The 22344-nt window shown below is 50.1% G+C and overlaps 6 protein-coding genes across 6 annotated transcripts; 2 read left to right on the top strand and 4 right to left on the bottom strand.

Annotated features, from left to right (window-relative positions):
- Positions 1-1554: 1554 nt before the first annotated feature.
- Positions 1555-4485, bottom strand: COCMIDRAFT_80178 (uncharacterized protein; the record flags this gene model as incomplete). The annotated part of the gene is made up of 6 exons (XM_007684261.1): positions 1555-1645; positions 2068-2128; positions 2248-2410; positions 2553-3888; positions 3939-3971; positions 4040-4485. 6 exons carry the CDS (start codon positions 4483-4485, stop codon positions 1555-1557), a joined length of 2130 nt encoding a protein of 709 aa, XP_007682451.1.
- Positions 4486-4957: 472 nt separating this feature from the next.
- COCMIDRAFT_80258 (uncharacterized protein) lies at positions 4958-6355 on the bottom strand (the record flags this gene model as incomplete). Its single annotated transcript, XM_007684260.1, has 2 exons — positions 4958-6163; positions 6242-6355. Coding segments are annotated over 2 exons (1320 nt in total), but the record flags the coding sequence as incomplete, so codon positions are not given.
- A 2392-nt stretch (positions 6356-8747) lies between these two features.
- Positions 8748-10484, top strand: COCMIDRAFT_31696 (uncharacterized protein; the record flags this gene model as incomplete). The annotated part of the gene is made up of 2 exons (XM_007684183.1): positions 8748-9602; positions 9654-10484. The coding sequence occupies 2 exons, from the start codon at positions 8748-8750 to the stop codon at positions 10482-10484; spliced, it is 1686 nt and encodes a 561-aa protein (XP_007682373.1).
- Positions 10485-13573: 3089 nt separating this feature from the next.
- Positions 13574-14185, top strand: COCMIDRAFT_80300 (uncharacterized protein; the record flags this gene model as incomplete). The annotated part of the gene is made up of 1 exon (XM_007684259.1): positions 13574-14185. One exon carries the CDS (start codon positions 13574-13576, stop codon positions 14183-14185), a length of 612 nt encoding a protein of 203 aa, XP_007682449.1.
- Positions 14186-15032: 847 nt separating this feature from the next.
- Positions 15033-20102, bottom strand: COCMIDRAFT_79992 (uncharacterized protein; the record flags this gene model as incomplete). Its single annotated transcript, XM_007684258.1, has 10 exons — positions 15033-15800; positions 16294-16574; positions 16627-16757; positions 16808-17014; positions 18035-18523; positions 18573-18811; positions 18865-18934; positions 18981-19444; positions 19497-19833; positions 19933-20102. 10 exons carry the CDS (start codon positions 20100-20102, stop codon positions 15033-15035), a joined length of 3156 nt encoding a protein of 1051 aa, XP_007682448.1.
- A 1271-nt stretch (positions 20103-21373) lies between these two features.
- On the bottom strand, positions 21374-22271 carry COCMIDRAFT_31692 (uncharacterized protein; the record flags this gene model as incomplete). Its single annotated transcript, XM_007684182.1, has 2 exons — positions 21374-21417; positions 21518-22271. The coding sequence occupies 2 exons, from the start codon at positions 22269-22271 to the stop codon at positions 21374-21376; spliced, it is 798 nt and encodes a 265-aa protein (XP_007682372.1).
- Positions 22272-22344: the final 73 nt, after the last annotated feature.

Below are 22344 nucleotides of genomic sequence, written 5' to 3'. Positions count from 1 at the left end.
CCCACTTTTTCCATAATACACAACCCTCCCCCCCCCTGGCCTCCATATGTGCATTAACGTGTTTGAGAGAGCACGGCGCTAAACCCTATCGGGCCCAACGAACACGCTGACACTGTGCCGCGAACCGCTTTTTTGGCGCAACACAACAGAGAGGCGAACCACCCACACCCCCCGCGCCCGCGCCCGCGCAGCAAGCCTGCAGCAAGCCCACACACGCACATCCATACGTTATACCGTCTATCGTGACGTTGTTTGGTACTTCCACCTTTGCTCTACTGCATCCCTTGGCGCCCATGTAAGGTAAAGGCCTGGAAGCAACAGAACAAAGATATAGACTTTGTGAACACTGCCTTGCCTATGCATTAGACCACTCTACTTTTTTTTCCTTTGCTCCGATGCAGCGGCCCTGACAAAGGGAACAGAAGAGAAAGAGAGAGAGAGAGCGAGGGCCTTGCAACGTGGCAGAGCCTGGCGCGGCCGTTGACTTGAACTTTCTTGATCGCCCCTCCCTCTCTCTCCCCTTCGTCTCGAACTTCGCTCTCTCTTGCATCTCTCTCTCTCTCTTTCTCCCGCGGCTTGTCCTTTCGTGTTCTTTCGGCCTTAGCTTGCGCTGCGCCATTGTATTGGATTCTATTGATTTCACGACTCGCCTACCCACCCACCCCCATGACTGCGGGTGAACCCTGAGAACCCGGCTCAATCACACAACACACTTTGGCCCTTTCCCGGCACACACACATACCACGGAGCGTGTGGTGGCGGCGTCACCGAGAAGCAACATTACTCGTATTTCACATACGCATACGCTCTTTTGCTATCTCTCGCATGTTTTTCTTTTCTTTTCTTTTTTTTCTTACTCCTTCTTTCTCGTCTCAGCGCCTCCCCCTCCCCCCGGGAGCAGCGGCCTGTGCTTTTGCAACATACGGTCCCTGTCCGCTATTCTTTCTTAACTCTACCCTATGCCGAAAGTGCCGACAAGCTACCCACACTATAAGCGCGCAGCCTAAGTACACATACATACTTACTGTACCTCATATAGAGAGCAATTGGCTCTTTTCGTCTCACTCGCAGTGGGGTTCATATAGTTGAGCTTGGTGTGTCGTGGCACTCTCCTCTGGGCAGCTCTCAGCCTTCCCTTCGCCATTTTTTGACGCTGAACTACTGCAGCTAGAGTCATGGGCCTACCGCTCAATCGCCTGCAGTGGCTTCGGTACCACCGCTGGAACCAAACTATACCAAGAGTCGTGGCCGCCACAGCGCTTGGGCCCCCCTAGCCAATAATAACCCACACGACACCCCCATGTCTCTGGCCCTTTCCTTCCCCACACCCACCTACTCTGTCCCACACACACCACACTACCCTTTCACGATAACCGCACACTTTTCTAACAGCGTTTGTTTGTGATGCCGTGTCTCTCGCCTGTCGATCCGGAATAATCCACTCACCGGAAATCTCTCTCTTACAACGGCAACAGCCATGTTACAGCCCTTTTTTTTGTGTTGCTGACCGAGCACTTCATCTCCCCGTCGTCTCGTTTGTGATATTACCTGCACTTAATCGCCGTATACCTCCGTCACATTGGCGTACCTAAGATCAGCGTGATCTTCCAGATGCTGCATCCACGCTTTGAGGAACTTTGAACCCCTGCACACAGAGTAAATGATACACTCGTTAGCAAACTCATGTTCCCTCTTTCTTTTTTTTGAAACTCGCTCTTGTACAATGACGACGACCAACTATCATCCGCACCCTCGGAACACCAAAATCTTGTTCCGACGGCCTGGGATGTAATCGATGACAGGACAAGGGACGGGTGAATATGCTACTTTGTGATAATACAGGGGAGCGTGTATCACGGCAGTTTCATCTTTTGGGGGGGGGAAGGCCCGCTCGGACTGCCGCTGCAACTTCGCACTCGGGACGCAGCGCATGCACGTAGCCTCAGGTTTCAGGACCCCCCAAAAGACGTTGGATGACGAGGCCGCAAAAGGCAACCAGAGTGGACAAACAGGAAGAAAGTGGGCTGCTGGGGTCATGGATTCGGTAATCCAAATGTGCGCACTTACTTGCTGATTGTCTCCGAATCTCCAATCACACAGAGATGCCGCTTTGGGCGTGTCATGGCCACTAATCCGGTAATCCTCATTAGCACATCCATCACCACAGAGGCCCTCTGCAGCTGCCATTTTTCATGCGTGCCATACTAAACATGACCTGACATTGTCGCAATACGAGTCCTGACTTACCGTTGAGTCGTCTCTTCTCGCCCAGGAAGCCAACTTCATGCTCTGCATTGCTCCGCACCGTGCTGACAATGACAGCTTCTTTCTCTCGTCCTTGAAACCCATCAACGGATCCCAGTTCCATGCCAGGATACTCTTCTTTGAGCATTCCAGCGAGCAATGCGAGCTAGTCACGTCAGCATTTAAGTACTCCTCCCGCTTGTCCCTGCCTATTATGCCCGGCAATTGTGGAGTAGGCGGGACTTTTTTTTCCCGTCTGCAAAAAAAAATCGCTACAAGTAGAAAAGGGACGGACGAATGATACGCACCTGCGCATTATATGGCGTAACAACTGCAATATCCTCAGGCTTTACGCCGGCAGCCACGAGATTTCTGACATGCATTCTGACCAGTGCCGCCTCGGCTTCGTTAGACTTGCTATCGCCAAGACTCATACCTTTGCCACCTTTCCCAATCACGCCTTCGTCTTCGACCTTTTCGGGAAAATCTCCGCCTTGGGTATCCCAGAAGACGAGCGGCTCCGTAGTGTCTTCTGTCTCCTGCACCTCGTACTTCAGGTCCTTGAGTAATCGCGCCTTGACAAATTCCGCAGCCACAAGTTTCGAATCGTAAAGTTCGTCGGACGGAAAGCGCATGATCTTCTCATGCATTCGGTATTGCGTCGTTAGCATACGCTTGATCGACGGGCCGTGCAAGGCCAGAAGTCGATCGAACAGTGTCGTCTCCAGTGTTATACCTTCTCCTTGCTTTAACATGGATCTATCCGCATTATCCTCTGCATCCTTAGTCTTCTTGTCCTTGCTCTTTTTGGCCGTCTTGGCCTCCTTGGAGTTCAGGGACTTAATCGTAGGCGGGAGCTGGAGATGGTCTCCTGCAAGTACCAGTTTGTTCACCTTTGTCCACAGAAGCGGCACCCAGCATTGTGCTTCCAATGCCTGACTTGCCTCATCCACGATAACAACGTCAAACTCTTGCCCCTTGATATGGAATCCACCTGCGCCGTGCAATGTGGCCAGCACTACCTTGCTGCTCGTGACCAGGTTATTGACGCATCCCTTTTCTCGCTCTCGGAACTCTTGACGCAGCTCTTTCAGCTCAGTGTAGATCTGTCGTCGCTCCTTTGCATTACGCGTCTTGCGAATCGATGCCTGTTTTTCATCCATTTCTTTGCGCACATCTTCTACCAATGCAGCTGCTTCTGAAGTCCGTGTGAGTACGTCTAGAGAGTGGCTGAGGACTGAGGGCAGTAGCCGCGCTGGATGTCCCAAGCGCACCATGGGTACCTTGTGAGAGGCTAGCCGCTCGACAATATTGTCCACTGATATATTGGACGGACCACATACTAGCAGACGTAGTTTTTGCTTGAGCAACTGCAAGATCAACTCGATAAGCGTATGCGTCTTGCCTGTGCCTGGTGGTCCGTGAATGAGAGCGACCTCTCTCGAGGCTAATGCAAACCTAATCGCTTCTTTCTGACTATCATTCAGGGAAGGATCGATCCACTCGAGTTTGTGAAGCGGGTTCGAAGGATCATTAAGATCCCTCGGTAGTGGGGACGGCGACGCCTGTCCAAACAACACCCGCATGAAGGGTGAATAGTCCTGATCCCCTAGCTTCTGTAGCCTGCCCATAGTCTGGTTCATCCTAACCCATCATCAGCATCCACGTCATGTGAAGAAAAGCGAGAAACATACCGCTTGTATGTAACATCGTTCGCCAACTTGACTCTAAAACACACATCAGCCTCATCAATCGAGTCCAAAAACTTCGTCTTAAAATAGTAGTAAAAACCCACATCCACAACCTGCCTCCCCCCGTCACCCCATCGTCATCCTCCTTATCCAGCACAACCTCGACATTCTCCCGTCGTACCTTCAACACCACGCCCTCGATCCCCCTCTTCGCCGCCTCCCTCTTCTCCCTTTTCTTCGCACTCGCACCCACCTGCTCCTGCACCGCCACGATATCCCCCACACGGATCCCGTGTTCAGGGATATCCGGGGCCGCGCCTTTGTTTACGACAGCGCCGTCGAGTCCGAGCTCGAGCACGGTTTTGCCGCCCAACCCTGTGCGTATAGAGGTGATGTTAAGGTTTAGGATTGCGAGGCCTGCGCGCGCTAGTGCTGAGGGTGTGTGCGACGTGAGGCGCTCGTTGGTTTCTGAGAGCTCGGCTTCCAGCTCGGCGGAGAGGAGCGTCAGTTGCGTGCTCGCAAACAAGGGGATGTCGGTTGGCTGTGGCATTTTGTTCTGTTTCTTTTTTTTTGCGTCGGTTTGGTTGGTTGTAGTGGTTTGGCGGGCGCTTGGTGGGATGTAGTGGGGTACTTTATTAGTGTGCTCAAGTATTACTTGGGTGCATATCTTTTGTGTGATTTGCAAGCTGTTATAGAGTTTGCTGAGGAATGCTAGCAGGTGACTTTCAAGTACAGCCTTGCATTGTGTGTATGGATGGGAAAATGAATGGTGTCATCGTCATAGTCAATTCAGTGTCGCGTTTTGCGCTAGCCTATCTTAGCCTAGCGCTTCCAGAGGTGTCAAGAGCGCGAGGTCTGCAATGGGAGTATTCATCAGATAGTGAAGAAAATGTCCTTCAGAGCTCGCCTATTACAGCTTATGAACCGAGATATGTTTGGGAATTAAATCCATTTCTGATGGATTTCTGGTGTATAATCCTGTGCATATATTATACAGTCCTGTCCATTACATATGCGGCATGTTAGTACGTTTGTCCTACACAATAGCCCGTGAAATTGTACAACCAAAACTCCTCTGGGGCAGATGAGTTAGTCCCATTTACCCTAACCACTGGTACGCTTTTTTGATCATGCGTCAGCCATTTTTCGTCCGACTCCTTCCTGGATGCAAAGCCCATTATCTGAGATGATGGCCCTATAAACCACCAATCACTGGAGCCCAAACATCCAAGATTTTCCATTGGCTCCCAACTGCTGTAGCTCCCATCGACAGTCTTGCTTGTTTCTATGCTCGCAATGACAACAAGGCCGATCATAAGACCCGTGAACAAAATAGTGTAGAGCCTGTACCATGTGCTGGATATGCACGGTAATATCGTGTTTGTCGTCTTACCTCGGAAGAAGAACAGGGTATAAATGGCGGCAGTTACAGTGGTAAACATGAAATAATACAAACTGAGTAAGAAAGAAGTAGTGGTATAGTATGCCACTCCGCCACCGATACTTGGTACAATGCAGAAAACCGCCAACACCCAAACCGCCCAAAGTATGCCCAGAAAGATGAAGCGAAATATACGGCTGCCCCAGGAGGATTCAGGAGATCTAAAGCCGGCGGATTGAAACCTCGATACTAGTAGCGGGTCTCGCCCAGTACGAGATTCATGGGCATTGATCTCGCTGTCTTTATCAACAGGCCTCGATGAACTTTGCGAAGCCATCTCCCACATAGAGTCTGCCCGCTGCCCATAATCCTGATAAACGTAGTCTTCTGTCAACCATGCGGCAGCGGACAGTCGCAAAAGTCCCAAGATCGCAAGCGGGAAGAAGATTGTATCAACGCCGAATCCGACACGATCAGGAAGCATCGAAGACCCAGTAATGGCTCCAATCAAAATCATAAGGGCTGAAATTCCCTGCAACGTTGTAATGACGGTCTTTAGGGTTGTCAACGAAAGGGGCCTTGCGTGTGTAGTTTCCGGATATCGTAAGCAGTATTGCGCAGTAGCAGAGGCCATGTGTTCACTGCCGTCCCATCCGTTCGAGGTCCAGAATATCGCGTTACTAGCCGCAAAGTCTTGCCGACTCCAATTTATAGCACGAATTCGCCGGTCCGTAATGGCAGCGTAGCGCCAAATGATAGATGTGGGGTTGTAAATACAGATGTGATCGTACCATTTGAGTCGACGATCCGTGAGATATGATATCGCAGGTGCTCCTGAAGCTACGTGCTGTAAAGGGAGACAGTTGTGTCAGTCTACACACAAAGTCTTTTTTTTCCAAACACATGTATTGAGAGCAATACGTACAGCTATTAGTGGCGCGAGACAAAGTGTAAATAACGCGATCCATTCTGAAAAAGTAATGCATTTGCTATTGAAGCTCAAAGGCATGATGTTGATCTCGAAATACGCCATTAGGAATTAGAAAAGAACGTGCAAGAGTTGGGCGGATGGTTTCCAGCAGAAGAGCTGAAGCAGCGAAGCAGCTATGTCCTTTGCCTATATGTAAGAGATATCGATAGACTTTGGGACTGCAGAGCTGAAAAAAGTGATGTGCACAGATTCAACATCCTTGCTGGCCAGGAACAGCGCGCTCCTTTTGTCGGTGTCAGCCTACGGGTGCATGCAGGTGGGGCGTAGGACCTCGGGTGGAGCCTGGTTCAAGGCGATGGATTTACCACCAAACTTTGGCTATCATGTTGTTGCCAAATGTTGAAAATGTATAACAGGAATGTGTGTCTTTTTGAATGTGGGATCATGTCTTACCATCCCATTCAAGCGAATTGCCAATGCTTGGTGTGACCATTGTATGCAAGGCTGATGGGTATAGGAGACATCATCCTGCTGTCCGCCTAAAGTGGATCAACCAATTATCTCGTGTTTGTAGCCGAGGGGGGCTGAAAGCTGTGAGTAACTCAGCCGCACAAGACCTCGCATTTACCCGAGAGCGTACGCAACACCATTATCGAGTTTGGATGTAGAACAAGCTCGCTTGCGATAAGAGCTGATTAAGCATTTCATGCGCAGATAGCAATTTTCAACGACTATTGGGCCGCCATGTTGTGATGGACGTGCTTCTGTGATGGTGTTGCTTGAGCATTTCGTCATCATCAACCCATTTAGTAACAGACGAAATGTATCGGTGATCAACACACCTACAGAATCCTGCGGCATCGCGGTCCGGATAGTGGAGACTGGCTCTTGTAGAAAGAAATCAACCCCTTTTTCCTACGGACAACATGCGAAGAGGATTAGACCCTTAAAATAGATCGGACGAATACGAGTATACTTATCGATAAGATGTCGAACATGGATCGTCTCACGTGACTCTGAAGAGTATCATCGTAAGAATGGCTTGCAATAGTTGAAAATAAGCACTAATGTCGATTCTTTCCCCAAACTTCAGAAGACAAAGAAGATCTCGCTTTCTTTCTATGTCATTGGTGGCAGCTGCTAGAATGCATAATCGACATTTGATGCTCGCCCTCATCACGAGTGCTTGTTACTTACTGGAAAAAGTAATAAAGAAAAGCAAAGCGACAATATCAACGCCTGCCTTCCTCTCTTGTCTACGGCCGTACAGAAATTTGAGGGCGCGACTGATCATGACCCAGGATCCCTTGAGTACATTGTCCCCAGAGAAGCTATATTTCTTCGGCAGGAAACATACCCCACAAGTCGTCGTATGCTTCGCAGAAATCCCCGTGGACGGCTATGAGCAGCCGAAATCTCTTGGCCAATTGAATGCAGGTTCCTGTTGCCAAGGATGGCTGCTTACTCCATGATTGTACTGCCAGACGCCCGGACATTGTTCGTTGTAGGGTTGATCTTCCGTCACGTTGTCACATGTGGTATAAATTTTTGCTCTACACCGACAAAGAAAATGTACCGAGGCGTCTATTGTTAATTAACAATACTTGGGAATGCATCGGCAGTCTAGTTTAGTCAGAGTATGGGGAAACCACCCCTGTCCGCTACCCCGCATATTGAGCCACGCGGAACTACCCAAGCCAATCCGTAGAGGAAATACCTCCGCCGTTAATGCATTGACAGATGACAACTAGCCAAGCTTCGGATCTTCTACGGAAAACGGATTGGGACTACACTTTGCTGGCAGGGATAACGATGCCCGTACTATCCATCCCACTACATACGTCACCACTTACTAAAGTACATGAATCGTGTTCAATCACACCTTTTCGACAAATTGTTCCTGTCCAGAAGGTGGAGAATATGAAGAGTTTGCAAGAATCAATTTTTCCACCCTTCATTTCATTTCTATCGGAACCATTCGCCAGACTATATTTATGGTGTGCCAAATTCGTCCGATCAGTGATTGCTAGCCCCATGACCTACGAAGTAGTACGAGTAAGCGCCCCAAGCCATGTAATAATAGCCCAGTCCTCTTCTGGATACTTCCCCTGGTTGATGTGTAGCGCGATTTGATCTGATAGATTATATTCATCGTTTCTACAAACCCTACTGCTCACGCGAGACTGATGGAGGGTACTTCACCCAATAGAGGCCGACCTGCACTCCAGGAACCAGGGAAGTATTTATCGGAGCAGGGTTACTTTTAAGATCACGGTAAATCTGGGAGTCGTATTGAGAGTCCGCAGAGGATCCATCACATGGACATCGTCGATGTACCTTTTGCCCGAGGTTGGTGCCTGAGAAAGGGACTTGCTTGCTTGTGAAATTGGATCCATGAAGTGGTTAAGTACCATGCTACTTGGCTGTTGATGAGAAATTCACAAAGCTTTTCAACTTCACTTTGTGCCACAGCAGGGTTTGTCGAAAAGAGTATCCCATCATGAAGTTTCTAGCGGCCCTAGCTCTCCTCCCATTGGCCTACGCGGCTCCAGCGAACATCGCCAAGCGTGCAAATCCTACAGTGATTGCACCTTTACCCAAAGCCACTATTGTCGGTGTCGATGCACTAAATGTTGAGTCTTTCAAAGGGATACCCTACGCACAGCCACCTATCAACCAACTACGACTCAAGCCACCTCAACCATTGACGGCTGACCTTGGAAGAGTCGACGGTACCGGCCAACCAAAAGCATGCCCCCAATTCCTCCTTAGCGTAGACGGTTCAAGCATTCCCGCTAATGTTCTGGGAAACATACTCAACATTCCCTTCTTCCAAACAGTTACCAATGCTGGAGAAGACTGTTTAACCATCAACGTGCAGCGGCCAGCTGGCACAAAGCCTGACGCTAAACTACCAGTACTTTTCTGGATTTTTGGCGGCGGCTTCCAACTTGGCTCAACTCAAATGTACGATGGAACCAGCCTAGTCCGTGAATCTGTTGAACAAGGCAAACCCATTATCTTCGTGGCTGTCAACTACCGCGTCGGAGGATTTGGCTTCTTGCCTGGAAAAGAAGTCCTCCAGGACGGCTCTGCTAACCTTGGATTACTCGATCAACGACTAGGATTGGAATGGGTCCAAGAAAACATTGCTGCCTTTGGTGGTGATCCAACCAAGGTCACAATATGGGGAGAGAGCGCTGGCTCCATTTCAGTGATGGACCAGATGCTACTTTACGATGGTGACAACACCTACAAGGGTAAACCTCTCTTCAGGGCGGGAATCATGAACTCCGGCTCGGTTGTTCCTGCCGATCCCGTAGATTGTCCAAAGGGCCAAGCTGTCTATAACAAGGTCAGTTCTCCACTCGCCAAGCACATCATTCTGACGCTAATTATATGACAGGTCGTCGAGGAAGCCGGATGTAAGAGCGCAGCTGACACTCTGGCATGTCTCCGCACAACCCCATACACCAAATTCCTCAATGCTGCCAATAGCGTCCCAAGTCTCGCATCTTACTCTACAGTAAATTTGTCCTACCTTCCACGTCCCGATGGAAAGACTCTTACAGACTCACCTGATATCCTGGTGAGAGCCGGAAAGTACACCAAGGTCCCCTTCATCGCCGGTACCCAAGAAGACGAGGGAACATTATTCGGCATTTTCACCCTCAATATCACCACAACAAGCCAACTCACAAACTACCTATCCACCCAGTTCTTCAACAGCGCCACACGGCAACAAGTCGAAGATCTAGTCAGCAGCTACCAGACCACCACCGAAGACGGATCACCCTTCCGCACTGGCTTGCTTAACAACTTCACACCCCAATTCAAGCGCGTCACCGCCATCATCGGCGACCTCACCTTCATCTTGACCCGCCGCCTCCTCTCCGAGATCCACACACAAGTGAACCCAGGCGTGCCCTCATGGTCCTACATCGCGACCTACGACTACGGCACCCCACTCCTCGGTACCTTCCACGCTTCAGACCTTATCCAAGTCTTCTTTGGTATCCTCCCCAACAACGCCCGCAAGACAATCAGAGGCTACTACTTCTCCTTCGTCCACAACCTCGATCCTAATGTCGGTAACGACTTTGGCAACTGGCCGCAGTGGAGCCAGGGCAAGAAGCTGATTAATTTCGGGGCGAATAGCAATAGCTACACCGACGATACCTTTCGATCGGATTCGTACGATGTAGTGAAGAAGAACGTCGATAGCTTCAAAGTCTGAGAGCTAGGCTGGGGGTTGTTCCTTCACTCTCGTGATAGTGGTAGAAAAATTTCATTCAAGTGTTCCTGTGTAATTGCGTGCCTACAATATGTGTGATTATTGAAACGACTAGCTGTGTTTGGGGTGGTTGTCTGTGCACTCACTGCGGCTGCTCCGACGTAACTGTTGTCGTTGGATATCCGTCGCATCAACGAGCTCGACTTTGCTGCCTCGGCACAATAAGGGCGTATTTTCGTTGGTCTCTCCGGCATTATCCCCGCTTGTGATGCTTCGAGAACGGGATGGGCCGTCCAGTTTGCTGCAGGCTGATACCCAGGCACAAAAGTACATGATTCTTAGGATATTGTTGCAACTGCCAATTTTTTTTTCATTTTAATCACCACAGCTCAATGATTATCCCGTTCGATTTCAGCCTTGAGCCAAGAGCTCTTGTATTTCCTTGGTACTTCACGATAATAGTGAAGCGTGAATGAACTTGGCTCTTCATGCCTCAGTGATCAGGATGACTAGCTGGGAATGTTGATGTTTCACGATGCTCCTCAAACGCAAAAAAAGGTGTTACGAGCCAGTCATCTACGCCTCGACTGTACAACACCATCAAGCGTAGAAATACTACAAAAAAAGATGTTGAAGCTCATATGAGCTCCGGCTTTGACTCAGCCGAGGTTTGAACTCGGGACCTTCAGTGGGCCTAACAGGTTGTTAGACTGACGTGATAACCAACTACACCACCGAGCCTTGTTCGATGAAAATTTTGGAATTTGAAAAATTTATATTGGAGTAGAAAAAGACGATCGTGAGCAATCGAACGTTGAACCACATCGGTGGTTTCTACCAGGACTTTGGGGAGTTTGTGAAATTTTTGCATAGCGCGGGGTTGTTGTTGCGGGTCCGCTCGAACAGCCCTGCTCCACTGCGGAAAGCTCCTTCTCCCGAGAGCTTTTGGTACAAGTGACAAGTTGAGGTTCCAGGTCTTGCCCAGTAGCTTAACACCTGAGAATGGTTCTGGAACTATTGTGTGTTCAAAGCATTTCAAACAGGCGTGAAGTATTGTGGCGCGTATACGCGCTCCTCTGTGACGGCGACAGCAGCCACTGGAAAATTCCGCCACACGTGTGATTCAAGAAGGTTGAAGTACATGGTGTTTCAAGTCGGCACAAAGTGTTCCGTTGAAACGGCTGCTGCATGTGCAGGGTATCTCGAGATCTCCTTTAGTTCGTGCCACTTAGCGACTAACTAGAACTGGCTTAGTTGCCAGCATCGCGCAATCTCAAGTACCGCTCGGAAACCTACCGCTCGGAAACGGCGCCCATGTAAACTTGAATAGAGTTTGGTAACGACCCGTGGGGATGTACCCGTCCTCTGGAATTATCAACGGTCTTGGTACAGCTGGGCGGATGCTTGAACGCGATATGCGTCATAAGACGAAGAGCCAGAGAAGCTCTTCGATACAACTCGGCAAATCGTCCTCGGAAATATACACGCGACCGCTAGCAGGGATACACTTTGGTGGTGGCAAAAACTGCCAGTGCAGGAGGAGTTCGAAGGTCGAGACTGCGCGCAGAGGGGAACTGAGGGAACCCCAGACGAACACCACCGTCTCTTGCTGCCTTTCTCCTTTCCTCGCCCCCGCCGCACTAGTTTCCCCCCTCTATAGGGCCCGACACGTCCCCTGAACAATCGCAGTTAAGTCTGATATCAAGCCACTGAGCCTTAATATCTGGAGTATATCTTAAAATGGCGATGGAGCTACAAGTGCGATCGGCGGTAATGTAGGCACGCGTCAGTCTCCGCAGAAGGTTGCCCATTCACAAGAAGCAGCACCTCAGGCCTCGATATCAGGCCCCACTATGTGTCTGGAGAGGGAGCAAGTTCAGCGGCCTCCCCATAGGCCAAGCATTTCAAGTGTTGCAACTTGGTTGGATTTAAGCCATGAACGGAGTCGCTTGGCTCCACAAGTCAACATTACGCGAAGCAACTGTCACGTCTTGAAATCTCCCACTACGTTTCCGAGTCGTAGCCCTGGTCATCCGCTCCACGCAGCTAAGACGCCAAGTGTTGCGTTGGAGGCTTAGCCTTTTGCAAGCACATCGCCGAGCCATGTCAGTCTGGATCCCTTTGACCCTCAGACCAACACCCACGAAATTCAACCACCCGTGCCTGAGGCGACGGCTATTGTTACCCGTTGCGGTAGGCGACCCTCCCAAGCGCCTCTTTGCTAGAATCTCCGCTTCACATATACTTGGCAATCCAGCCTTGTGGAGCAGCGACAGGCTTGGAAGCTCAAGCATTGCTGCTCAACCCGCGATTTACAGGTGTCATGGCCTTGGGTTCAGCTTGGCAACACTCATGGTTCTCCATGATCAGTCATCGGACTTGACGTCTTCAAGGGTATTCTGCTTGGCGATGTCCATGAAGTACGGCTGCTATGCAATTACTATCCAGTGTTGATTCGAATCGTTGCTACCGTCCCCGCACTAAACAGTTGGGCTATAGAAGCGTCTTACCAGTCTAACTTCAAGACTAGCTATACTCCGCAGGCGATCATTGAGGCCCCCATCAATATTGAGGCCTCGGCCTTTGGTGAGGTCAAAGACCCTGGCTATTGGCCCGCTTTGGTCATTATCCCTGTGCATTGAACTCGCCAGCTAGCATGAATTCTGCACTAGCCTTCCCTTACAACAGTTCTGACCCAACATCAAACAGTCGAGGAAGCTTGGCAACGCTGGTCTGGGAAGTAAAGCTCTGCCATGCTGTGCTTGTAGGACTTGGCACAGCTTCATGAAAGTTTCATACCACTTTGAAGCTGGTTAACGTATCTTGGCAGAGGATGTGACAGTGCTCGTCCGTGGTCACGATTGAAGTTGGGTATACACAGTATAAGAAGATGTTGAATCCACACTCTTCTGTTCTTCAGTCCGGTCACTCACTTTCACTTCTTCACATACTCTTCATTCACTATCCTCGCCGTGCGAAGTAATTTACTTACTACAATCATCTATTCTATATTTTTGTGAATCATCACTACCCGACAACTCCTATCTTTTACTCTTTAATCGAAAGATTCAGAAAACCTTTAACTCGCAAACATGCTTCCTCAACACATCCTCGTTGCGCTCGTCGCCACCGTCGCTGCCGTCCCCCTTAACATCAACTTGGGAGCTTACTCGCCTGCCTTGGTGGTCGGTGATGGTGAAATCTCGCTGGGATCAACAGAATCAGCATCAGAACTGATGGCTACATTGGCTTCGGGAGCCGCAGCAAAGGCCGGAGGAGAAGCCGCCGCACAAGGTCAGCAAGAACCCGCTCCCGCAGCTGGCGGGGAGCAACCTGCAGGACAACCAGCTGAAGGTGCACCAGCCAAACGATCCAACCTCCGTCGCGCGATCAACGACATCATCGCCAAGCGCGCTCCCGTCGAGCCCAAGATGGAGGCCGTCGAGGAGGCCATGCAGTGGATCAAGCGCGATCTCGCTGGTTTCAACGCTGCGCTCAGCTACGCCAAGGAGGCCCTCAAGGACCAGCCCAAGGTCGAGCTCGGCACCGAGAACGCCGGTGTCGGTATTATTGTCAACCCTGGTGTCAACGTTCCCGCTGGCTCTGCTGCTGCCGGTGCCTCGGGCAAGAAGGAGAAGCGCGACGAAGTCGTCGAGGAGCAGGATGCGCCCAAGATGACTCTTGTCGCCATCACCGAAGTCTAAGTAATATGCTTATCACTTTGGCCTTTTCCTCCCTCGGCACTCTTTTTCTTCCTCTCGCAGTTGCCAGTGGGATGACGTTAAAACGGACTTGAGCGCGGAGTTTTTTTTTGTTTCCTTTTCTTTTACCGGCGAGTATCGCCAGGTCTCATGTATACAAACGGATCTGGAAATTGAGGAGTTTTTCATTGGGTGGGGTTATGAATGGATATTGATTGTAGGGAAGGGGCAAAAAACGACGCTTGGATTGTGAATGTGTTGGAGGATTTAAAATTTCAAATCTCAAATCTTTTGATGAGAAATATTCTTTTCTTGCAAATCTGGCTTCGAATCGTGATGAATCTCCAGCCTCTTGGTACATCGATAACTTCACACCTGTTTTTTTGGGATATCCGATAAACTACAGATCCGAAAACTTCATGGCAGGCACCGGTTGACAGATGCGACTGTTCGCCCTGTTATGCGGTGGAGTCGCGTACGTACCCAGTGACTTACCGAATCTAGCAAAACTGCGATCCTTGAGACGCGACATTCGGCACCTTCCGTCTTCGAATTAAGCTACAAAACCAAGTCGCAGCCAAGTCTCAGTAACGTCGTACTGAGTCTCGGCAGGCTGCCAGCGATTCATGGTTCATCGCGGACCATGAAACATACGCTTGGCGGAGATGCGGGTGGTAGGAGTGCGGTATTTATTCTTCACGAGCAATAGCAGAATGATTATTATGAAAATTGACGGAACCGGATGTGGTAATCCCATGGATTTAATTCAAGTGTTGATGGCAGTCGGGGAATTCCTGCCGCCACAAAGGTGCTGTTACGAGTAAGGAACCTTCTGTCTCAACCTTGCGCGCTATCCACGCTGCCAGAACTTCCAGCTCTTGCCCTTATCCTTTTTTTCCGCACTTCCAACCACATTACCTACCACCTTTTGATCCATTTGGTCGAGCTTGTAGTTTTTGAGGAAGAATGTTAATGGCAGAATAGGCGCAGCACAACAAAGAGCACCGATCAGGAGGTAACGCATCGTCTCTTGGTATGCCCTATTGATCGCAATGCGAACAGGTGAGCCAGGTGGATAGGTGGCGTAATCTGCAGCTATTGTAATACTGCCGTAGATTGTTGCCCAGTCTGCTGCATTTGCTTCAGGGAGGTACTGCTGAAGCTTTGCAGGAATGTACGTTGACCAAATAGCGCCCGAGATAGCCGATCCAACAGCACCACCAACTTCAAGGAGCGTAAGCCATACGGTTGTTGCCGCTGCAACTTGTTGATGCGAAGCCGATGCTTGGACACCGAGTTGTACCGGGACGTTGAGAAAACCACCGCCGATACCGATGACGATCTGAGTACCTACAAGCGTAGCCGTAGACGCGTCTTGCGTGCGGTAGGCTAGCATGAGGCCCATCCCTAAGAGGTAGATGGCAGAACCACAAGTCACATAGTACTTGTAATGGCCAGTATACTTGATCATGAGCGAGACCACGACCGACGAGACTGTCGAACTGAAGCTGAATACTCGGGTGATATAGCTGGCGGCAGTAAGGGACTGGCCCTGAACGATCTGGAGATAAGAGTAGAAGTACGGGAAGACCGACATGTAGAATGCCACTGTCAAATGCTCAGTAATGTTTAATAGTCAAGTTCGGTTGTGACTTACTGAAGTAGAAGAACGCTATCAAGACACCCGCAATAATGGTTCGCTCTTTGAACAACCCGGGTGGGAAGAATGCTATCGGTGCTAGCTTCTTACTAGTCTCCCACAACGGAAACAAGAGTAGCAACACACCACCAACTACAAGCATAGCGATCATGCTTGGGTTGGTCCACTTCCCGTCGGCATTTGGAGCTAGCGTGAGTGGCAATAAGATCAAAGAGATGGCAGCAGCAAATAGTAGCAGCCCGCCAGCATCAAGGTCAAACCAGATATTCTTGATGACTTGAAAGGCGCTACTGCCTCGAAACGGGCTGGGAACTTCAAAGCCCAGTTTTTTCGCTCGCCGTTGGTTCGTGAAGAGGCTGACTGCTAGTGGGATGAAACAAACGGGCAGAATGATAGCCCAGATACCATATCCCCATCGCCAAGTAGTATTTTTGAGAATCGACTGTCCGACCTCCGGTCCAGCCCATGTCGTCCATAGAAAGGGTAAGTCGAACAGGGTTGAGAAGAGTGCACGGTTCAACAAGTCCGTGGTGTCGGCTACGAAGATCTGCTGCAAGACCTGCAATCCGTTGAAGCCAATCGACCAGAATATTTGCGCGCCAGCAAATGTTTGAACACTATTCGAGGCGGCCTGCATGATATAGCCAAGAGTGTACAGAGTGACGATGATAGTAAAGGATTCCAGGCGACCGAAAACATCAGCGATCTTTCCTGCTGGAGGTTTGATGACAGCTACATAACTTCATTATTGGCTGCTCGTGGACACGGAATCATGGGCACTTACAGGCGACCACACCCTGCACAACGGTGACAGTAGAAACCAGAGAATGTGCGGAAAAAGCACTTGTCGCAAATGGTACCAAGGCACCCGTGACTTGAATCTCGAGGGAGGTAACGTTGGCGATGAGGAGAAGGCTGGACACAATGTTAGTCTGACGACAATGTATCAAGAACAACCAACTTACGAGACATAGGCGACGATTAGTGATGCCTTTGTCCACGCCTTACTCACAGCCTCGATGCGCTTTACACCAGCCTGAGTGGTACCATCACCCGAAGTTTCGCCCGGAAAAGTTTCGTGGCCGTAATCCGCATCCTTGCCAAATTCTGGATGCTCAGTCCGATTCTGAAGAACTTGGCCATCAACACCCTCATCAGGCCGCATCGAGTCCCTCATAGTCGCATCCAAAATCAAAAAGTTGAATCAGTGGTGAGAGGACGCGTCGAAAATCGAGTTTTCGCGCAAAACTCCCAAGACAACGGTACGGCTGGGACGCTACTTTATCTGATCGACCCTGCGTTGCAACCTTGCTGATTCACCCCGAACGGGTTGACCGACAGCGGTGTGCTATTGGCAATTCATTTTACCGCCAAGCAGAGCGGTGACTTGGCCGACGAGACCTTCACCACGCGACCTTGCCTCAGCCCATCCCGCAAGTCTGTGCGATGACCACATGGCGCACCCATGTACCGCGTGTTAGGATCTTATAGTTCACTAACTAGTGATAAGGCCCATCTTATCTGATCTTTCTGGCTGGAGGACGTTCTTGGCGTGAAAGGTGGCGGCTTGGAATGCCGAGACTATGTGCAAGCTAGGCTCGATGGTTTTTTTCTTGGGCGGCCTAAGGAAATCGTGTTTCGGCAAGACCGAAATCCATTTTATGTTTGTTGATGTTGCCTCACGGTATGTACACTGCTGCTGTCAGCGCTGAATGAGGTTACGTGAAATGCTAAAACATGTGGTGTGAGGAGATACAAGACCAATGCAGTGACCCCCGAGCTCTTTAAACATTACCTTACAGATGAGCACCCCATGACATGGCGCTGTCTGACCCAAAATTTCCCCAACACTCAGCTGTCCACTCCTCGCAGCATTGACAGTGCTGTGATCTGCCAAAGTCAAGGCTCCAGGATCGTTGTTCAGCCGAATCATCCGAAGCGGGATTGTCTTCACGTGCCTAAAGCATGCCATCGACAACACCATGCCATGTCGAAAACAGTTGACAATCCTTGAGTGAACGCTCATGTATTTCACGATGTCAAAGTGCTGATAACATATGTATTTGCTCATTAGGTGGGCCATGTGGGCTAGAGGGGACGTATTAATGTACATACATGACAAACGAGATGGGATTGCTCTACCTCACCGCAGGACAACCCCCGCAAGTAATCGCACCAATTATCCTAATTACGGTTCCATATCTTTATCCTTTGCTGGGGCTTCCCTGTTCGCTTCCCCATTGGTATCACTGTCCCGGGAACTCCTCTCTATCTCTCCTGCATTGGCGCCATTCTGGACGCCACCCTCGCCGCTCGCAACCTCCTTCTTCAACGCCAACTCTGGATTCAACGCCTCAAGCTGCTGCCTTGTCTTACTGTTCATCTCTTCTAGACTAGGTACTACCCACTTTGAGCTTTCCCAAGGCTTGACTCCCATCAAGTACATCGTATCGATCTCCTCCAGAGTGCGGCCTTGGCCCTCGATAACGAAAAAGTAGACGATGAGGCCGCCAAGTATATTAGTTCCAGCAAAGACGTAGCCATAGCGGAAGTCGATAGCGCCAGTAATGAACGGAGTGAAGAAGGCCAATAGGAAATTCCAGAACCAATTTGATGCTGTTGACAAGGCCATGGCTTTTGCGCGGTAACGGCTGGGGTACAGCTCACCACAGATTGTCCAGCTTATCAACCATCAGCAAATTACATCCTAAAGAAGGAAGGCATACTCACATCATCGGGCCCCAAGTCGTCGCAAATCCAAAAATGAAGAAACAGGCAAAGCAAATCATAGCCGTTGCCGCGCTCTCGGTATTCTCTGGGTTCTGTCGATCCAGCGAAAAGTGGCCAACAGACGCAAAGATCAAAAAACAGATGAACATCCAGCACGAACCAGCAATCAATGACCTGCGGCGACCATAGTGTTCAACGATATACAGGCCGTAGAAAGTGACCCCGAAGTTTATGCCATTCTGCCAATGATTAGTCTGGATCTCGAGTGATTTTTTGGATCAGGAAAACTAACAAGGATCATCTGTGTTACGAACGAATTCTTGATACCAGTACCTGCGAAAACAGTGGTGCCATAGTAGAAGCTTCAAAGTGTCAGTATAGTCTCTAGGAATATGGGCAGATACTAACAAGTAGTTGGCTCCTGTCAGTTGCTGGAACATCTGTAATCCCATACCGATCGCAATACGATATGCCATCTTCGGCGCTGACCACATGCCGATCCATTCTTGAATAGGATTATTAGTGATTTTGCTCTCAGCTTCCAACTTCTCCCGCATTTCCTGCAGTTCCATTTGGATGGCGTAATTGTTTTCGGGTACACCATATACATCGACCATCGTCTTGGTAGCTTTGTCCACTCTACCATGGCGGAAATTGAAACGGGGCGTTTCATCAAACCACAAAATACCGACGGCGAGAATAGCAGCGGGCACGAATGAAAGTCCCAATGTGATCAGCCACGAAGCCTTTTTACCAGATTGGTGCTTTTCAGCTGCATAGTTGAAGACGGCAGCGAGGAAAATACCAAAGGTAATCATGAGCTGGTACGTTGAGATGAGAGCGCCACGAATATGGCGCGGCGCCGTTTCCGCCTGCACGTCATTAGCCCTCGGTACATCTATCGGTCACCACGACTATACATACCTGGTACATGGGCACGAGCAAACTCATAGCCCCGACTCCCAAACCAGCAACAAATCTGCCCATCATGATCTGGTACCATTTGTCGGTTGCAGTCATTTGTACTATGAAACCCACAGAAAGGATGCCACACCAGGCAATGATACTCATCTTCCTACCAATCTTATCTGCAATCGGTGCCGCAATGAGCGCTCCAAACAGTGTGCCAATGGAAAGCAAAGCGACAATGAGACCCGACCTCACGTTGGAGAAGTAAAGGTCGCCATTGCGGCGTCTCTGACCGAAGCGACGTCGGAAGTCGACCATCTCCAGGAAGCCAGAGATTTGACCAGTGTCATAGCTGCGCAACCATGGACGTTAGCGAAAAAGCGGAGTGGCGCAGCAATAGAAGAAGGGAAGTGATGAGACGACATAGCGAAGAAGAGAGGGATATCCATACCCAAACACGAAACCTCCCATTGATACCAAAACACCCATCCCCAATCCCGCCCGGGTGAAGCGAGGCAACGGCGTATTATCATATCCAGGATGCTCACCCACCCACCGCGACGATTTCTCCAGCGGGCCACTACCTGTCAACCCCTTGATCTTCTCCTTGATCTTATTCATTACTATTTCCCTCTGTCAAATCTCTTTCTTACAATTAACTTAGTAGTAGATCTGAGTACAGGTTCAAAAAAGAACTCAGGCGTAACAAGGCATTCTTACAGATCTTCTACATTGCGTAACCCACCCCGCCTTATATACCTGAGTCCTTCGCAGGCAACCCATTTTTCAACTCGGAATTCGGGATATCAATCCGCGCTTGCTCGCTGCTGACTGCATGTTCATTCATCTTCTTTCCCCGCTTCCTGACACCCCCCGTGGCCACGAGACCGGGTATTGGATGGTGTGCGATGGCGATGGCGACGGCGACGTGTGTGTGGGGCGGAAGGGTGCGGATGGTACTGTAGTAATACTGCTGATTCGGTGCATCATGTGGCTTTGAAGAACCGTTCTTGAATCGTTACTGCTGGGGTGGTGTGATCGTGGTTTGGACGGATGGATCTGGGGAACGCGAGGAGAGAGATAGAGAAATGAAGAGTAACCTACCAACAGTATCAACATTTGCTCTTCACATCTTCACATCACATATACAGAGATTCCACAAGGATACAATACTACTACTACATAAACCTAATGCAGTAACTATCCACTATCGTACAACCCTCCCCCGGTGCTCCGCCCCCTCAACCACCCCAATAAACCCACCAAACCAATCACCCACCCACTGACGTCACACCCCGCTGACGCGCCCCCCAATCAAAAAAGCTACGCCCTTACAAAGCTTACCCACCGAAGCATTTTGCCCTTGACCAACCTTCTAGAAGCCCGTTAAGCGGGTACGTAGCGTGACACAACCGGGCGGGCGGCGTATCCGCTCGCTTCCGGTTCGTACAATGCATACATGGCAGCGAGAGGGTTCTCAAGTATCACGACATAGCTCGTGACGCGGTGTAGAGGGGGGGCGTGGGGATTGGGCAAACGAGATGGCGAGGAGGTGTAGAGTGAGATTCTGGGCCTGGGAGACGGAGGAGAGGGGGGTTTTGGGGATAGTGTGGGTTGGTGGATGGGATCGGATCGAGTGCGGGTATGGGGATTTTGGGGAGGTAGGGTGATGGGAGGGTGATGAGAAGTTCTTGTCCGGGATTCGTCCAGAGGGGTTGACTGGTTTATGCAACGGCGGTGTCTTTGATAGTCTTGGTCCTGGTTGGAAGTTGTGGTGCAGGAAGATGTATGCAGTATGCAATGCATGTCATGACTCCAGAACTAGAGGCCTTGTTGTACACTAATATTTGCTTGATTTGAAGAGCCAATGCTTTTCAATTGGGCATCCGAGTCTACGGTAATGTGTAGCCACCATCAATCACCAAATTCGCACCCGCTGTGTCATTAGTTAGCTTTCATATATCCCAACTAACCCCCAGCGCAGCAGACCAAAAAATAAAACAGGGGAGAAATTACGTAGGGGGAAATTGACTTACTCATATAACTACTCGCATCACTCGCCAAAAACACATATGCCCCCTTCAACTCCCCAGGATCACACAGCCTCCCCGCAGGCACCATACTCAACCACTTCTCCCTCCACGCCCTCGGATGTACATCGAGCATATCCGTATCTATGAACCCAGGAGATATACAATTGACACGCGCGAACTCCACCCACTCGACACTCAGACACCGCGCTAGCTGCACGACAGCCGCTTTGGACGCATTGTACGCGGCCTGTTTCTGAGGCACATTGACCAAGATGGCGGAGACGCTGGCGGTGAAAATGACGTTGCCGTGGCCCTGAGCTTTGAAGATGACGCCAGCGGCTTGTGCGGTGTAGAAGGCGCCGTCGAGATTAATGGACATGATGTGGCGCCATTGTTCCTCGGTGTAGTCTTCAGCTGGACGGTGGTTTGCGATGCCCGCATTCGCAACGACGATGTCTAGGCCGCCGAAGTCTTTTGCAATTGTGTTAATTACGTTGTTTATTTCGTCTTTGTTTTCGACGGAGGCTTTGTAAGCTTTTACTGTTGCGCCGGTGCTGGAGGCGATGCGCGCGGCGATGGCGTCGGCATCTTTGGTGCTCGAGTAGAGGATAGCGACGTTGGCACCTGCTTCAGCGAGGGCTTGCGAAGCTGCGAGGCCGATGCCTCGGACGCCTCCCGTTACAGCAGCGGTTTTGCCCTTGAGGGAGAAGAGGGAATGCACTGGGGCATCGGTGTTGGATGGTTTGGCGAGAGGCATTGTGGATGGTTGAGATCAATCGCGATGCGGATGCGCAAAGTTGCACTGAGGGGTAAGAAAAGTATTCATGATA

The sequence above is a fragment of the Bipolaris oryzae genome (assembly GCF_000523455.1).
Source record: "Bipolaris oryzae ATCC 44560 unplaced genomic scaffold scaffold_1, whole genome shotgun sequence".
Taxonomy (NCBI): domain Eukaryota; kingdom Fungi; phylum Ascomycota; class Dothideomycetes; order Pleosporales; family Pleosporaceae; genus Bipolaris; species Bipolaris oryzae.
Note: the sequence above shows the minus strand (reverse complement) of the source record. Positions and strands in the feature narration are given on the sequence as shown.